This window comes from Bactrocera oleae, chromosome 3 (genome assembly GCF_042242935.1).
Source record: "Bactrocera oleae isolate idBacOlea1 chromosome 3, idBacOlea1, whole genome shotgun sequence".
Classification (NCBI taxonomy): domain Eukaryota; kingdom Metazoa; phylum Arthropoda; class Insecta; order Diptera; family Tephritidae; genus Bactrocera; species Bactrocera oleae.
In genome coordinates, this window is record NC_091537.1 from 8,594,331 (window position 1) to 8,612,878 (window position 18,548).

The 18,548-nt window shown below is 37.1% G+C and overlaps 1 protein-coding gene and 1 non-coding gene across 5 annotated transcripts in view; both read left to right on the plus strand.

Moving 5' to 3' along the window:
• dpp (decapentaplegic morphogen) overlaps positions 1-6,104 on the plus strand; it is a 119,320-nt gene extending 113,216 nt beyond the window's left edge. For all 4 annotated transcript variants that reach the window (XM_036368396.2, XM_070107397.1, XM_070107396.1 and 1 more), the window contains one exon: positions 2,746-6,104. In XM_036368396.2, coding sequence (XP_036224289.2) covers positions 2,746-3,632 — 887 coding nt within the window. In that variant the 3' untranslated portion in view covers positions 3,633-6,104. The remainder of the gene's footprint in view (positions 1-2,745) is intronic.
• A 7,438-nt stretch (positions 6,105-13,542) lies between these two features.
• Positions 13,543-13,656, plus strand: TRNAY-GUA (transfer RNA tyrosine (anticodon GUA)). The gene is made up of 2 exons: positions 13,543-13,579; positions 13,621-13,656. It is a non-coding gene; the product is annotated as a tRNA-Tyr (tRNA).
• Positions 13,657-18,548: the final 4,892 nt, after the last annotated feature.

Consider the following 18,548-nt stretch of genomic DNA (forward strand, 5'->3'; position numbering starts at 1 on the left):
GCTACAATGAGTAATGATGACTCATCATCTTCCAGGTTTAGATAAGTCGATGCTGATGGATTCAGTGTTAATTTAGTGTGTTTGTTCTATTAGAAAGATTTATAACCGCTCTTCCGAAGTGATAACCGAAGCTGTTTTATACGTATAAAAGTGAATTTTATTATAATTTTAGTTGTTTCACTCACAAACAGTATTCATATTATAATATAAATTAGAAATGTGTTTTCAAAATTTAAGAAGGTTGAGTCTAAGTTAAGTGGCTCTACGTAATCTCGTAATCAGATTTAGCAATGCATTCGAGGTTTTTGGGCACCAAAGCTTTATTATCTTGTCATCAAATAGCAAACGAACGCTTGGAGCTCCAAATTCGCATATTAAACCGACTTAAAAGATGTGTACTCGTATAAGGAGTGAAAAAATTAGACCTATGCCAATATTTTTTTGTTTAAGATAATATAATTAATTGCTAAATTAACAGATTTACAATCATAAGTATATGTTATATATCTTGACTTTAAGAATAACGTAACAAGATTGAAGACAATTTTCAGAGTTCTAGACATTAAAATTATAATAGCCTATTGCCAAAAAGCAAAAGAACGCCAAGAGCTCCAAATTCGGCAAGTTAACCGACTTCAGTGGGGTTTTCAAAAGGCTAAAAATTAGACCTATACCAATAGTTAAAAATGGTTAATATATCCCACCTAAATTAGGAAATAGACTAAACATTTTTTATCTTAGAATTTTCCTAAACATTTCCAAATAATTTTGGCGAAACATTTCTATTGGCCACTACTTTATACCTAAGTCTAAAAGAAAGTAGTAAACCCAATTTAAATGTTTAAATTTCTCAGTTGAGGCAATCCCATCGATTTTTTAGAAAAATAATGTAATTCGTCTCAGAGGCAAAACTGCATGATTGGATATCATTTTGAAAAACATTCCGGATATATTTTAACTTTTTAAATGATTTTAACCTCAAATTATAAAAACCCAATTCAATATTTCTTAAGGCATCCATAGGCGTTTCTTAATTGCATAATTATGTGATTTGGAATGATGAAGTTTGCAACAGTTCTCCAGAGAATTCCATTATACGCCATTATACGATAAAAAAATCTCAACTCTAAAATATATTGAAGCAAAAAGAATCAACTGTTACACAGTCGCACGGTATCTCACGCAAAACACGCACGAATTCAGCAGACTATGTGTGCCACAATCTAACGAGGCCACTTCAAGTACCTTTATTTCGGTGATTTATCTAAAGAGCAGCACCTTCACAGCTCGAATGCGGAATTGTTTTGCGCGCAATGACCTTGAAACCAATTCAATGGAAATGCCACATAAATACACACACATATACCATCTCTATATATAGTGTATAGATGAGTGCCTTAGAATAATACAAAGCACTTGTTCTGCAGCACAGTTTAACTAATAACAGTTATTACAAAGCATATTTGCGAACACGAAAGCAAATGCTAAAGATTTCAGATTTCAAACAGCACAAAATGGCTCGAGTCACAGCGACCGTTAGGCCCACCAAAATACCCGCTTACCTGTTGTCTTGCTGCGAAATACAAGTGCTACGTGCAACATAGCAACAAAAACGAGCGGAACGGAGACAAAACGGTGCACGGCAAATATCTTGTACCGCTGGCATATATGGCGTCGTGTGTTCGTGTATGTGTGTGCGCGTGTATTATGCACGGGGCGATCCTTTCATTTACCGCTTAATGCAAAATCCTTAAAATCCTACTGTGCATTCGAGTGCTGGCCCATTGTGCTGCGGTACTTGAGTGTCTCTACGAAAGGTGTTTGTAACAAATTCCAGCAGCGTTTGTTACCTATGGCGGATTCCCGCTTAGATTTCAAGTACTGCGCATAATTTGTTATTGTTCGTGTCGCTTTAGTCAGCGGTGTTGACTGCAGCGACATCGGCGGGGGTTGCCAACACATTGCAATTGTAGTCGAAACGGCAGACTGTGGGAATGTGTGAATTTATTTGTTTTGAGTGTATGAGTGTTTTACAACTCACCAGCTGCTGAGTGTGACGCAAAGTGCTCAATAGTGTGGCAATTGCAGAGATGCCATATTATCCGAATGGATTTTAATGGATCCTTTGATGTAGAGATTGCGCAAACTGAGACCGTTTACTAATATCCAATTCGCTTCGAACGAATTAGTGTCTCTTCATAAAACTCCAAGTTGTTAAAATCTCTTGAGAGTATGAAGTTCTCATTGATCTTTCGAGCTCCAAACGATCTGAAAAGTCTAAATATTAAGTTTTCTCAAGCGATTGAAGTTTCAGTTATTTTTCGAAGACTAACCGATTGCAATCTTGTGAAAAAAATCTAAAACCCTAAATGTACGTTTCAAGAGTAAACGTTGGGATCGACTTGAAAAGTGAACGAACGTCTACAACGAAGAAGACACGCTTCAATTTATATAGAAAGATCCGAGAGTTTGGAGTTCTTGTTGCTTTTACGAAGCCTACCCGAACTCAGGCTTAAAAAAAATCCAACCTCAAATGTTCGTACCAAGAAAAAACATTTAGATCACCTTGAAACTGCGATTGATCTTATTTGTAACTTCAACTTTACAAAATTTTCTGGAATGGCATTAACAATTTTAATTTTTATTTTTAATTAACCTATTTTTAAGTTATCACTCGAATTCTATTAAAATTAAGTTCACTAACTAATTCCCCAACCTGTACTTTGTTCTCTCTTCCCTTTGTAGAAAGTAAAATTGACGATCGATTTCCGCATCATCATCGGTTTCGCTTGTACTTCAACGTGAAGAGCATACCCACCGAGGAGAAGCTGAGAGCTGCCGATTTACAGCTATCACGTGAAGCCATCAGCGATGCAGTGCTTAGCGAGCGCCTCGCGAATCGAACAAGTTATCAAGTGCTCGTCTACGATATCACACGAGTGGGTGTGCGTGGCAAGCGCGAGCCCAGCTATAAGCTGTTGGACAACAAATTGGTGCATTTAAATAGCACCCAAACAGTGAGTCTCGATGTGCAGCGAGCGGTGAATCGGTGGTTGGCAACACCGAAAAAGAATTACGGTCTGTTGATTGAAGTGCGAACGCTGCGTACGCTCAAACCTGCGCCACATCAACATGTACGACTGCGACGTAGCGTCGACGAGCCACACGATAGTTGGCAACACAAACAACCAGTGCTCTATGCCTACACCGACGATGGCAAACATCGTATGCGTTCGGCGCGCGATGCAACCAGCAGTTCGTCGCGTTCGAAGCGCGCCGGTCATCATCGACGGGCGCATCGTAGGAAAAATAGTGATGAAATATGTCGACGGCATTCGCTGTATGTGGATTTTGCGGATGTCGGCTGGAGTGATTGGATTGTGGCGCCGCCGGGCTATGATGCATTCTACTGTCAGGGAAAATGTCCGTTTCCGCTAGCCGAACATTTGAATTCGACAAATCATGCGGTCGTGCAAACCTTAGTCAATAATCTCAATCCGGGAAAGGTACCAAAGGCCTGCTGTGTGCCAACACAGTTGGAGGGCATATCGATGCTCTATCTGAATGATCAGAATACCGTTGTGCTGAAGAACTATCAGGACATGACGGTGGTCGGCTGTGGGTGTCGGTAATAAGGCGCTAATGTGGAAGCAATAGCAAGAAAATAAGTTAAAAACAGCAATAACAGTAAAAAATACAATGCTCGTAACGACGAAGGCAACAGAAAAGCAACCAGACGAATAACTGTTGATATTCGCAAGAACGAAATCAAAACGAATGCAAAATAAATCAGAAGCCAAACCAATGTCGTCGATGGCGTATTACGAATACATCGACCAAAAAAGATGTGTCCGAACGACCAGTGTATGTGTGTGGGTGCGTGTTCGTGCATGGGTCAAGTCATGCTCCGACTGATAGTTAAAGAGAGAACGAGATAACACATTCGTGTATGCGAATTGGTGAACGTCAATTCGTCAATAAAGCGGGAACGAGTGCGTAAAAGAGAGCAAAACTAATTAACGATTAGCCGCTATGCCTTTGCCAAAGGACGAAAGGTCAGAGTTCACTCAGCGTACAGAGCTTCTCTTTCTCCCTCACACACACACACACACACAAACCAAGTGCACACGAGCACACGCATCGGGAGCGCAGACGCGAGAGCATTAAATGCTGGGTTTCAAGCCGCTTCACGCTTTAATAAGTTTAAATTTTATTAAACGAAATGCAAACAAAATGGACTGAATATATGAATTTTAAGTATACATTTTAGACTTTATTTCTTAAAATAGAGCAAGTTAATAAGTGAAACATTAGCAAAGCATAGCGCAAAGCTGGAGGAGTTAACAGACAGTTGCACACGCTCTAAATAAAAGCAACATCAAAACGACTGTCACAATTGACAGCCAGGCTGCCAAGACGTTCGACAGTCGTTGAGAGAGAGAGCGCGCACTTACCACCGCAGAGTAGCAGACACTTCGTGATCGCGCAAGTAGCCCGGCAGAGACAGCGCTCGTGAAAGTCAAAAGAAATTTAAGAAAATATCGCAAGGCAGCGAACGAAGGCGTTAGAAAATGAGCGCACGCCCTTATATACTCAAATATATAATATATGCATGTAAATATATGGAGTAGTATATGCTATGCTTGCAACGCCGCCACCACCGTTCAAACTACGAAGCATCACCGCCGCCACCGCCGCCGCACAACTGCTGATGTTTCTACGGCGCTGCTGAGCATATTAATACAGTCGCGTACTACGCAACATAGCGCGTTGCCAACTATTGTGTGTCATGATAGAGTGAATGTCTAAAACAAACTCTGCGCAGACGCAACTGAGCTAGCTAGCTGAGGTGTAAAAAACCATTTGTACAGTAGTGTTAGGAAAAAAATATTTTTATTATTAATTTTAAATAAATTAATTAAAATTAATAAATGTCTTGTTAATAGTTTTTATTTTTAATAATGTACCATGTAATATGTGTAAAGCGCAAAAAATAGCATTTGTTTTTATATTTTTATAATTAAATTTTTCATTTTCGTTTATTTTTTTACAATCGAATTGTGTCATTCGTAGTCACTGTAGCTGATTTACAGTTGAGTAAGCGAGTCAGAAGAAAAGATGTGAATAAATTATTCAAATTGATATTGGGAAAAAGTGCTTTTATTAAAAAATTCCATAGAAAATTATACGACTTGCGCTTTCTTTCGAACGAAGAAAGCACGCAAGTGCAAATACCTAACAAACGCTCTGTGTACATATATATGTATACATTTTTATATATAAATGTTTGTATGAAAATTCTAATTGATTATCGAGATTATGTTAACAAAAGCGTAGAAAACAAAGCACCACGAGAACAACAACAACAACTAATACAAACTACATATGTTTGCTGTATATGTATGTATGTATGTATATTTGCTGTGGTGGCTGCCGCACGGCGTGGCACGCGGTCAGTTGCCCGCTGTAGCCGCGCACCGTTTTGCAACACAGTCCTCGATTATAATGGAAACTGACCTATACTACTTATTATTACATACCTATGTTAATGTATATGTATATTATTTTTAAATTTAAGTTTTTTAAGCAGTTTGTTTTTAATTATATTCAAATTGTTTGTGCAGTTGTGTGACGAATATGTTGATACTATTTTTAAATTAAAAATTACGCATAACTATTTTGTAAAGTGTTTTTTCTACTATCATTTTATATATATTTATGTATGTATATATGCATATGTATACATGTATGTATGTATAAATGTATGTGTATGTTTTCCTAAACAATTTTGCAATCATAAAACAATTATTATAAATATATATAAATTTTATTATATATAAATATATAGAATTTTTGTTTCAAGTATACTATAAACTACGATAAATATATGTGTATGTATGTAATAGTTTTAATAATATTATTTTAAGTGAACACAATACTGAAAATAATGATGAAATGTTATAAACAACACTCACACACAAACAAAGCAACATAAATAAGCAAACACACATTTTTATTTATTTCTAAATATATTTGAGAACAAAAAGAAAACACGACGAAAGAAAGAAAAAAATATAAAACAAAATTTTTATACAAAAAATAAATATGTGCACATGGTTTTTATTTACTTGCGATGGAGTTGATGGTAGAGAGGTGAAGTTTTGAGGAAAATTTTCACAACTAAACTATTAGAAAACACTTTCAAATTCTTAAAATTATTGCATAAGCATTCAAATTTTGGTAAGGAAAAAAACCAGAAAAGATGTTGACTTCGACTGCACCCTTCATAGGTGCATTTCTTATAGAATAAAAGAGTAATAAAAAGTTCTTTATCTAGATTGTGATCAATCAGGTAGTATGGCAGCTACATATATGATATAGTGGTTGGGTCTGGAAAGTCCGCTCGAAATTGTGGCAATGCCTTTGACAAAACTCCAGTCCAAATTTCGTGAATATATCTCGTCAAATGAAAAACTTTTCCATACAAGAACTTGTTTTCGAACGTTTAGTTTGTATTGCAGCTATATGCTATAGGGGCTCGATCTGAACAACTCTTCAGAGATCTTAGACAATAACCTATGCTAAATTAATATTGAAGATATGTCGTTAAATGGAAAGGTTTTCCATACAAGCTCTTGGCTTATATATATTATAGTGGTTCAATTTCGACGGTGTCGACATATGTACAGCTTCTTGAAGAGAAAAGGACGTGTGCAAAATTTCAGACCGATATCTCAAAAATTAAGAGACTAGTGCGCATATATGAAGACAGACAGACGGATCAACACGTCATCATTTATATACATTTTTTATAGGGCCTCCAACATTTCTGTTACAAACTTAGTAACAAATTTAATATTCCTTGTTCAGTACCATATGATCTTCGGAGATGAGAAAAATAATCGAATTATATAATAATAGAAAATTTTGATATTCAAAAATAAGAAAGTTTAAAGTAAAGAAAAAGGTTGGCTGAACGCCTTTTTTCGGGCCTGCAAAGCTGACGAGCTGGCAAGGAAACATTTTCAAAATCCTTACACAGGGAATATAATAAAGTTCCGCTGTCTTCTTGCGGCTAACTACTGGACGAGTCGTTCCGTATGAGCTTCACAAGCTCTGATCAACCCTCAAAACTTGAGGGATCGAAATATCCTTCTGACCCGTGGTAAATCGGCAGAGATTCAGTGAAATGCTTGTCCCGAGTCAAATTCAACATTTGTTAGTTGTAGGAGTTCTAACCGGTCACTGTCTAATGGTCTTTTTTGCTGCGAAGTCCAAATATTTCCGATCTCATTACCTTTATCAATATGAATGGCTTATTATAGGCGCAAGGTGCTTTTTCAAGTTAAGTCATCTTTAATATTGAAGTTTTTGGAATCATAACTTACCTTTTTTTCTGCAGGTGAAAATTTCGTTTCGAAGCTCAGCCTCAATAACCTACATTGACGTTATTTAACTTTTTTCATGCGACAACCATTCGATATAACAAACGGGCAATTATGTACACTGTTACCAGAAACTCTATACTGAATTTTTCATAACTGTCTGACAAACTGCCTTTCAACTGGGATAAGGTTTTGTGGAGGAATGTTTGTAATCATCTTCTTTGGGAACTGTCAAGTGCAAGGTTCGATAAACGTTGCTTAGAGGACTGCATCAAAAATCATCTTGGACTTTCCTTAAGAGAATTGTTAGAGAATCACCTGAAAATGTGTAGTTTCGGATAACAATAGTCAACTGTATCATTTTTTTTTTATTTCTATAACTCATAAGCATGTTAAGACTTGTTTTTGGTTGAATTCTCTAAAGCTAAGTTCCCAGTCTCAGCGTACAATTATTTTCCTTATCTTACAATCACGTATGCTACACAAAGCACTTGATTATATTTATCTGACAATTCTCTTTTACATATACAGCACTCTGGCTGCCTTTGATCAGCCCAGCTTTGTATATTATAGTGACAAATCGAACAAGCAACTGGTATAAATCTATTATACTGGTATAATTAAAGAGAGGCAGTGTAAAAACTAAAGCAGAGAGTGATATATAATATCATAAAAGATGTTGATTTCGGCGCCTTAATATAGGCTATAATTATGCATACATATAATCTAAGAGAGTTATTTTAATAGAAGTAAGCGCAAATATTACTACCAATCCATACTATATTTGAGAGCATTGTGGTGCAATTAAAAGTGTAATATCTGAATACCTCTTGAATGAATCTATGCAGTCTTGCGATTCACTATCTAATAACACCTTCCCCTTAAATACAATTTTATATATTGTAGATAATTATAAATAGAAAACACTTACCTTTAACACCCTTTCAGTCGTCTGCATACTCAACAAATTAAATTCGAACATTGCTTGGGTATTTCCTTGCCTTCATTTCCGGCTCAAAATATTTTCAAAACCCCAACATTCGCGTCTTGTCATACAAACAAATAACTGAGAGCCTGAAAAATAAAGGAAAATAACAAGAGAAATCAATTACATGCGTACTTCCATTAACAAATTACAAAATTACAAGACAAAACTGCGAGATAAAATAATTATTGCTTACAGGAAAACACGAAAAAAACCACAGTAAATAAAAGTCATTGTGAGTGTGGAAATGGATGAAGGGAAACAAGGAAGCCGCACTTTGCTTGCCCACTTAAATATTGATATTCAATACACTCGAGAAGATCAATTGATTGGCGAACAAAGGAGCAGCAGAATGAGAAGTGCAACCGTTTCGGGCGATGAAACAACACGCCGGCGAACGCTGCTGTTCCAAAAAGCAGCAGGAGCAAATGTAACACCCGAAGCAGCAGCGGTAGCAGCGACAGCAGTGGCGTTGATGGCAGCGCCCATTCATACTCATTCAATAAAATTACATAAAAAACTCACAAGTCAAGAAGATGACTTGCACTAAGTTAAGCACATTTGTATGAAAGATATGAGATACCAGATACGAGATGCTCGTCAGTCAACAACAGCATGATGAATATCGTTAAAATATGGATAAAAGATGATCTGCGCAATGTGTTTTTTTCAGCCACTTCACCGTCGCAATGGACCGACAGGCCAGCCAAACCGAAATGCATAAATGTGTCAGAAATGAAACGCGACGGAATGACCAGCAGGTTGAGGCCAACACGCCAGATGTAGGGATGGGCGGAAGAAGGACTGTTGCTGTTTGCGAGGGACTTTCGACAGTTTAATTGGAGTGAAACGTCAATACGAAGCTGCATAAATATGAGAAAACAGTTTGTTGTGTTTTGTGTTAACGGCTCCTGAACTTTGCAACTTGAATTAGGTCCTTAAACGGTAGCAATAATGATATCGCCAAGCTTTAGGGCAACAGTTGTGGGCTTTCGTTATTAAAAATAGCTGGAGTAATATATAAGACTCAATAAATGCATTGCCTGAGCATAAAATCAAGGACATTTTTGATTAGTAAGTAATTATTTAGAGGAAACCAACGAGACAGCTACGTTTATGTCTAATGTTGGTACTCAAAACTTTGAACAAAGCTCTGCTATATAATTCTTATTCTATTGCCCGCAAATTAAAAATCCGTTACACAAGTTGAGACATTTAATGCTGCTGACGGAGAGTTTTGAGTGTTCTGTACTGTATAATGCTTCTTCATTCATCAGCATTAATAAAATATCTACATTCTCAGAGCCCTCTGCAAGAAAACTGTTTTAAGGAGTAGCTTTCCAGAAATAAACATAACGAACTAGTAGCCTCAAAACCATTCTAAAGAATTCTATTATCGAAAGTAAATGAGCATCAAACCATCTTTCGTTAACAATGTAAGGTCTGCAAAAGTTATAAAAGTAAAACGACGAATTTTTTTTTCGATTTCGTAAATTTACAAAATAAATATTTCGAAACTCTTTTACGAGTTCAAAAATTTAAAAATATACATATTTGAGAATAAAAATTACAGTGCTAGAGATATTTTGCTCAATTATTTTACGTGTTCGAACGTAATCTTCCACTTCGAAAATTTACGAAAATACATATTTGAGAATACAAGATACTTTGGATAGTTATTTTTATTTTGCACAATTATTTTACGTGTTCCAACGTAGTTTTCCAGTTCGAAAATTTACGAAAAAGCTTTTTCGATTTTTATTGTTTTCAGTTCGAAATTTTTCAAAACTATTCTTTGAGTTCGAAAATTTACGAATATACATATTTGAGAATACAAGATACTTTGTTAAAGATATTTTGCTCAACTATTTTACGTGGTCGAAATTAGTTTTCCAGTTTGAAAATTTAGGAAATTATTGTTTTCGAGTTCGAAAATTTACGAAATAACTTTTTCGATTTTTATTTTTATTTCAGTATGACATTTGGTCAAACTAATTTTCTTTTTCGAAAATTTATGAAATACATTTTTTAATTTTTACTTTTTCAGTTCGAAAATTTCAAAAAATATTTTTTCGGTTTTGAAATTTGCGAAATTCCTTTTTTGATTTATATTTTTATCAGTTAAATCTAGTTCGAAAATGAACAAATTTTCATTTTCACAGATACTATATAATATGACACGATGTAAGCTATCAACCTGTACATACAAGAGTAAAAAAACTTAAGAAAATGAATCAAAAAGTTGAATGAAATGACATGTTAATCACTAACAAATATAACAAGACACACACGAATTCGAAGAGTCAAGTGCATTTGTGCACAGGCACGCATACAACACTCTAAATTATCCGCAACGAATGTGTGCGCTCTAATGAATATCAAGAATTTTCCACTAAAAGTAGACAAATATATGTATAACATTTTACCAAATTGTTAGCGCCAGCAGTCAAGCGTGTAAAGCAAACGAAAATAAGAACAGAGAAACGGAAATCAACTAACACACTGCAACAGAGTGCACTCACAAACGCACACATATGCATTTGCGCTACAATGTATTAGTGTGAAAGGGGCTTTTGCTAAGTCGTGCTAAGGTAGTGCTTAAGCAAGTGCCTGTGCATTGGTAGTAGTGTGCCACAGCTGAATAGCGCCATTTCGGCTAAGAACGCTGAAGTTAAGTTATGTTAAGCTAAGGTAAGCAAGCTGTAGTTGTGGTTGTGCTTATGCAGTGAAAATGAATTGAAAAATGATCACGTATAAAATATGTTTAACTACCACAAACCGTATTTTAGGCGTGTTTGTATGTACGTATGCATGAATTTATATATGTATGCATGTCTGCATGTTTATACACACGATTTCTTATGATATAAAGTAATTATCCCAAAGCTGTCAGTTATTTCGGTTACACATCCCCTTGCGCCTAAAAAACATATACGAGCACAAAGATATGTTTGTATGTGTGCGTGGCGCTTAGGCTGCATGCATCTCCACGCAAGCGCATTTAATTCACAGCCTCAAATTGCGTTGTATGAGTGTACCTGTTTCTCACTGAAAAAAAAATTTTTTTTGTTAATCATTAATGTTATTGTTGTTGTTATATTTTTTGTTTTTACTGCCTATGAGTTGCCCTTTTTGTTTTTGATTCTATAAAAGTACCCACATCTAACTAATTCTTTGACGGTAATTGTTGCCGCTTGTTGTATTAATGTTGTTCTTGCTTTATTGCTGTTATGAACATCCTAATTGGTGTGTCAAATCGGTGTAGATTTTTTAAATTCTACTTTACATGGCGCTAAGGCTACACAAGTTAAATAAACAGCGCATGAATACAATAAGAAAGTAGGAAAAATCAACAGGAAAACATGTTGCAACTGTTGTCGGCGGCACACGCTTATCAATGGCATATGGCAACCCTGTAGGAAATTATTGATATATTATATATTTCAATTGTAAGAGCTTGAAACAAAAATAAATTCTTTGTATTTGTAAAACTAATGAAAGAGGCTTCAAAATACCAACAAAACTCTGAAGAGAAAAAGGTTAAAGAAAAAGAAAATAAAGAGAAAACAAAAAAAGATTAACTTCGGTTGCACCGAATACCCTATAATAACCATTTCAAATGAAGAAATTCTCCATACAAGAAGTTGATTTGGATAGTTATACTATAATAGGCCGGTCTGAACAGTTTGTTTGGAGATTGTATCGTTGACTTGGACACTAATTAATGTCAGATTTCTTGAAGATACATTTTCAAATAAAAAAAATTTTTTATACAAGGACTTAATTTTTAACGATCAGTTTGTTAGACAGCTATCAGCGAACGAATCTTGAGGAGAAAGAGACGTGTGCAAAATCTTAGATTGATATTTCGAAAACAGATGGACTAATTAGCGTATATAAATCGACTCAGCTGGTTAGGCTGATCTTTTATATACATATTTTATAGAATTTCCGATGTTCCTTCCGGTGTTATAGAGTTAAGAAGCCGAACTCACACCTAAAACTCCTATGTAGTACTTGTAGATCCTTACAAATCGACCAAGCGCTTTGCGTCTATCACAAATTTGTTGGGACGGCTAATGTCGGTCTCGGCTATGTCTCCTGGTTCTGCCGAGATATTTCAACCTAAACCTTTCAAAGGCTGAACAATGAAGGAGAAAGTGCTTGCATGTTTCTACCTCACCCTCCTTTATAAAACTTTGACAACATGCGTCCGTCAAGATTTTTCATCTTATCACAAAACTGCCTATTGGACAATGCCCAGTAAGAACCCCTACTAATGTGGCAAGATGAACTTTGCAGAGTAGCTCAGCAGATCTCCCGCGATCTACTCTTGGCCAAAACGATCTTGCAGTCGCGCAGGGGCCGGTAGTCGACCAGCGCCTGTTAAGCGCACGCGAGGTTAATTGGTCCAGTGTTACAGCGCAAGATGCCAATGGAGATCCAACTCGGTCTCATTCCGATGCGAGCGTGGCAAGGGTGCCCTCTCTGGCTAGAACATCGGCTTTGCAGTTGCCAGCGATTCCGCTAGCACGGACGAAATGCAAAAATCGTTCAAATCCACATTCCTACGGGCTTCTTTTGGAACTATTTTCGGTGGAAGCGTTTCAATTCATATATTTGACAAGGTACAATAATATACAAATATATAGTATATGGTATGTACAAAAAGGAAAAGGCATCTGCATGTCAATGTTGGCGGTCTCATGCCTTCTGCGCCCACCGCTGTGCCTCGAACCTTTCTCAAGCCATCGCACACTTAACCGTTGGCTTATCTCGATTCACATTACTCGTAATTTTGTTGCTTTACTTAAGCTGCCGCTCGAGCGCTGCATTACTATACTCTGCCGTGCTAATTGTCTTTATGAATTTATTTCATTTATACTCACATAAGTGTACGTGTGCATGTTTGTAGGTATGCATATGTATTTGTTTTAGTGTTTTTGTAGTGGCGCTAACACAGTCAATGCCGCACAATGCTAACATTTCACTGATAAGACGCTTGTACCTCGTACCTGCTTTTTTCATTAAATTTGCTATTGGCCCGCCATCAGCGCGACCACCACCACAATTGCTTGATGTCTCTCACACACACACATATAGCCATAAATGAAATCAATTGAGTCGCAATGGATTGTTTGTCTTTCGCTATTTTCGTAGCGAAATGCGTCGCCTTCGATAGCTCAGTTGGTAGAGCGGTGGACTGTAGTTGGTAATAATGGCTTGTGAGTGCCGTGCATGCGTGCAGAAATCCATAGGTCGCTGGTTCAAATCCGGCTCGAAGGAATTACTACTTTTTTGTTATATACATATATTTTATTGTCATCTTTTAATTAAAACTGTATATATTATCTTAGTATATATTTTGGACAAAATTGATCTCCTCTTGGCGGTAGTATATACTAAAAACGTTAAATAGTGTATTACCAGAATAATCCAACACTCCTTTTTTCAATTACCAGGGCGGGCAGGTCCATGCAACGGTAATGGATCTATGTTATATCTAGCCAAAGACCGTCAATAAAACAAAATATATATAGAAAGGCTTTTTAGGCTCTCTTTTCGAGTGTATTAAATTAAAAACAATTTCGTTATGAGATGTGAGCTAAAGTAACGTCAGCAAGCAGTTTAACATAACAATATACCTTCTACAATTAGACATACCAACCCGACCCGGACTGACAAAAAAAACCTGAATATTCATCTATTTTCGCACAAATCTTTATTATCGCTTTTAAAAAAGGCTCCTGAGCCAACACAAGATTGTCAACGCCTAATCTAATATTCCATCCACTTATTATACACGTAAGCTTCGGCTGAGATGGTCTTCAGTGCTTTCAGCGAATTTTAGGTTTATCGAGTTTGGTTAATTTTTGGAGCACCATTCGCTATATTGTCAGAACTTTCGACATCATATTCATAAACCCGAATTTCGTCACCAGTAATAATGTGTTTGAAGAATGTAGCGTCCTCAGCTACGTTGTCAAGCATCTACCATATTTTGCGACCTCTACTCGACGTCGTTTTCGCAAAACATTCAGATTTTTTGCTACGAGTCTAGCATTAACTCGCTTTATACCCAAAACACTAACCGAAATGTATTGCGTCGATACATAAGAGATGTTGAGATGCTTTGCTATCTCTCTGATGCCAATATGACGATTTTCAAGCACTATTTCCTTAACTTTTTCGATGTTATCCTCATTAACAGAGGTGGATAGACGACTGACTTCACGACCTTCACTGAATGCTTTGTGCCACTCAAATACTTCTGCTCAGTATAAAGTAGACACCGCAGAACACCTCTGCAACACTTTCAGTGATACTGTAGCCGTGATTCCATTGGAAACACAAATTTCAAGCAAACTTGTTTTTCAATTTTCTTTCATGGTAAAAATCGCCAGACAAATTGCTTGCGTCGTGAATAAACAACTGCCAAACACACACAAAGTGACATAGGAAGATCAAACTGCACACGAACATAAAACAAGGTTATACCAGTAAAAGCAAACAATTTTATCAATTCGGTTTGCCCGCGCAGTTTAGATATACCAGCTCGAGTTAAATTTGATCTTGAGTATATATCTAGCCTCTACAAACTACATCTGACTAAAATATGTTGCACAATATATTTCATACTGGCGCATCAGATATTCCAGCTTTCCAAAGCTAATGTAGAAAAAGCTCTAGATTTTTCAAATAATTAATATATACTTTAGACCCGGAGCCGGAAGTTTATTAGACACACTTGAAAGCACGAGTGTGCACACAAAAAGATGAGTTAATAAAATCAAGAAAAAAGTTAACGCATTTTGTAATGTCATCTCCGCTTAGAGCAGCCAGCGAGCAGACCGCAACAAAGTATTGAAGCGTCTACCAATGCGCATGACTCATGGCTTTGTCTCGTGGGTCAGTACGTAAAATAGATTTCCCGATAATTTGCTATGCTTATACGAAATTAGTCAATAAAATGACGCACTAATTGATGGCGATGCATATCACCAAAACACACTTCAGGGACAGAGGCGAAGTACGCGTTAAGCTGCTGCCGCTAGAGTGACGCAACACTGAACAGAGTGGTATTACGTATAGCATGGCGGTAAAGTGCTCACTGAAAGTGGCTAATCGCTGAGCAGCAGCTGAATGATAAGGGCCGCCAGCATTGGACCGCACAGGAAATCCATTTCAGAAATGTGACGCTTACGTCGAAAAACAAAGATTTCTTTATATCTTAAGGCCGAAGAATTTCAAAAACCAACAACGATAACCGAAAAAATATTGGTAAAACAGGAAACACAAAATAATTGAAAGCAATCAGATGAGTCAGTAGAGTGAAGGCCACGACAACACCAACCATCAGCTGAAACACAAATCAACAAAAACAATAACATAAAGCAATAAAATATTTAATGAAACAAAAACGAAAACGGTTTCTTGAACGCACCGCATTAAATACTTACAGCGACAACAACAACAACCGGCCGGCTGACCGGTTAGCGCCGGTCTAAATCCGGCTGTGCCGCATGCGTGAGTGACATTCACATTGATAAGAGCAACACGTTTAGCTTCAGCGCATGCACGAAAAGAGATGCCACTCGCTGTGTGATAAGCAGCACAACAACAAAAAAAATATCTAACAAAAAATATAAAATATTAAGGTGCACGCGCATACATCGGCTCTCATAAAACCACACACATACCCGCTCGGTACGCATACAACGGCTAACGTATTTTTACGAGCATCACAGTTTTCGGCACCTTCGTTTAATCTAGCGTTTTGATTTTAGCAAGCATTTGCCACTGCTGAGAGTTCTCGAAATAGGTAGACGCTTATTTTTTGGCAACTGATAAGACAGTCACAGTTCAAGCACATTAAATAGTTAACCTGGGTCGAACGCTTATCAGCGCCCTGTCTTTTCTTCTCTTATGCACTAATTGAACCTAACTCTCCTGTTGATTGCTAGTCAAGCAGATGTGTATTAGGTATTTTAGTGCAAAAAGCGTAACGGAAATGACACTGCGTGTGGTAATAACGATAGCGTTAAATATAATGGAAAATGGTTGCCAACGTCTTATTGACTCCCGCTCGATTCATCGCACACCGCACCAAGCACAAATAGCTTTGCTAATCTTTAGCGATGTTTTCTGGTCGATTCTCGAAATACTGGTTTGGTGGTTCGAAATTCAGACGTCTGAATACAGAAACTCAAAAGTGCAACTTCAAATCAACCTAAACTATGAGCACCGCCTGTACCTAAATAGTTGCGACGCTTCTGGACAGCACCATATAATTTCTGTTCTTCTATGAGAGTTCTTGGTGAAACATGCTTGAACTAGCTTTTGCTCCCATTTGCAGTGTTTGAAACTTTTTCTAACAAATAGTGGTACCTGTAACTTTTAAGCAGCCCACTAACTGTTGTGGGATTATATAAGCCATAGAGGTGTGTAACAAAGGAATGAAATCTTTACGATAAACAACGATCCCACCAACTTTTCCGACTTCATCTCAGTTTAAAGCCTCACCCTCTCTACGGCGAAATCTGGGTCGACGCAAGTTGAGCGGATGAGTACAAAATTCGTATCCTCACCATTCCGAGAACACTCGGACTAACATTTGACAGTCTGCACTTTTGCACTTCGCATCAGAGAGATAGCAGAAGATCTCAAAATCTCTTATGTATCGACTCAACATATTTTGGTTAATGTTTTAGGTATAAAGGGTGTCAATGCTACACTCGTACCAAAAGATCTGAATCTTTCGAAAAAACGACGTCGCGTAGAGATCACAAAAGAGATGCTTGACAACGTAGCTGTGTAGCCTAATTCATGGAACACACGAGACGTGAGTTTATGTCTATGATGTCGAAACAGTCCAACAATTTAGCGAATGTCACTCCAAAAAAATGAGTCGGAACCCAAAAAACCAAAAATCGCTGAAGGCATTGAAGGCCATTCCATCGGAAGCTTGCGTCTATAACAAGTGTAAAAGTGAACGATGTCTATTGATGCCCTCCGAATATTAGCCACATAACGAGAGCTGGGCATCTAACAAAAACTAGGCGCTGTCTCCAGGGTGATTTTGGAGAATAGGGGGATTTCTAAGACAGTTTGAAGAGGATCCACTGCTAACTTTGGTTTTCCCAATTCCTTGGCCCACTAAAAAAGTGATATGAGCTACAATGGAGTACTCAACACATATAACAGTAACAAGGATGACTTTCTATAACGTAGTTAGTGGCAAAAAATAAAACACTTGCTATAAATTTTTATGGCATTCTAAAAATAGCTCTACGAATGGCCTTGAGTCAAACAAAATAAACAGTATGCGATGTTAAGTGTAATAAGAGGCATTAAAACAACAATATAAAAATAATTAAACCCATGTCTACAAGATTAAAACGCCATTTACTATACTAAAAACAACTACGAATTCTATAATAAATATCGGGGCAATGAAAATCTAATTATTGCTTGTTTAAACATAAAAATTTCGAATTAAACGAGGCCACCTTCCGACGCGAAATATGCTAATGAGACTAAATAAAAACACTAAAATTCGCGATTACAGCAATTTAACAGCGATTAAAGTTGGCCAACTAGCTGTTGCAAGTCGCTACAAATAATTAGTAGAAGGCGGCATGCGAGGCATTCTTCGCATTCTCCAAGCGCGCCAATTAAGTTATGGTATATGAATATATTAAGCACAATTGCAAATGGCTGATATGGTGTGGTTGTGTATGATGGTGATGAGAGTGGCTTATGTACAATGCGCATGCGCAGCGCAGCATACCGAAGACCACAGGAATTTGCATTCCACACATTTCTAATGCCATAAAAATAGCGACGATGCATGGATGCGTAAATGATTGGCGCGCGGGTGAACAAAACATACCAATACAAGTATACAATAGCCATAACTATATATGTATATTTTATATATATATCTATATTATATATGTATATATGTATGGAATTATATGCATTGGTATAACTTTTGCTAAGCAAGCGACAACTGCAAATCATTTGTAGCTGTCAATTTGTTGCTATTGCTGTTGTTGTTACTATAGTCGGCATTCGTTTGCAATCGAAGATGGGTTGGTCTGGATTCCAGCGTGTCATAGTGGTAAGATTGAAGAACTGGTGGCGCTGTAAGCACGGCATTTGCACAGCAAAAGCAA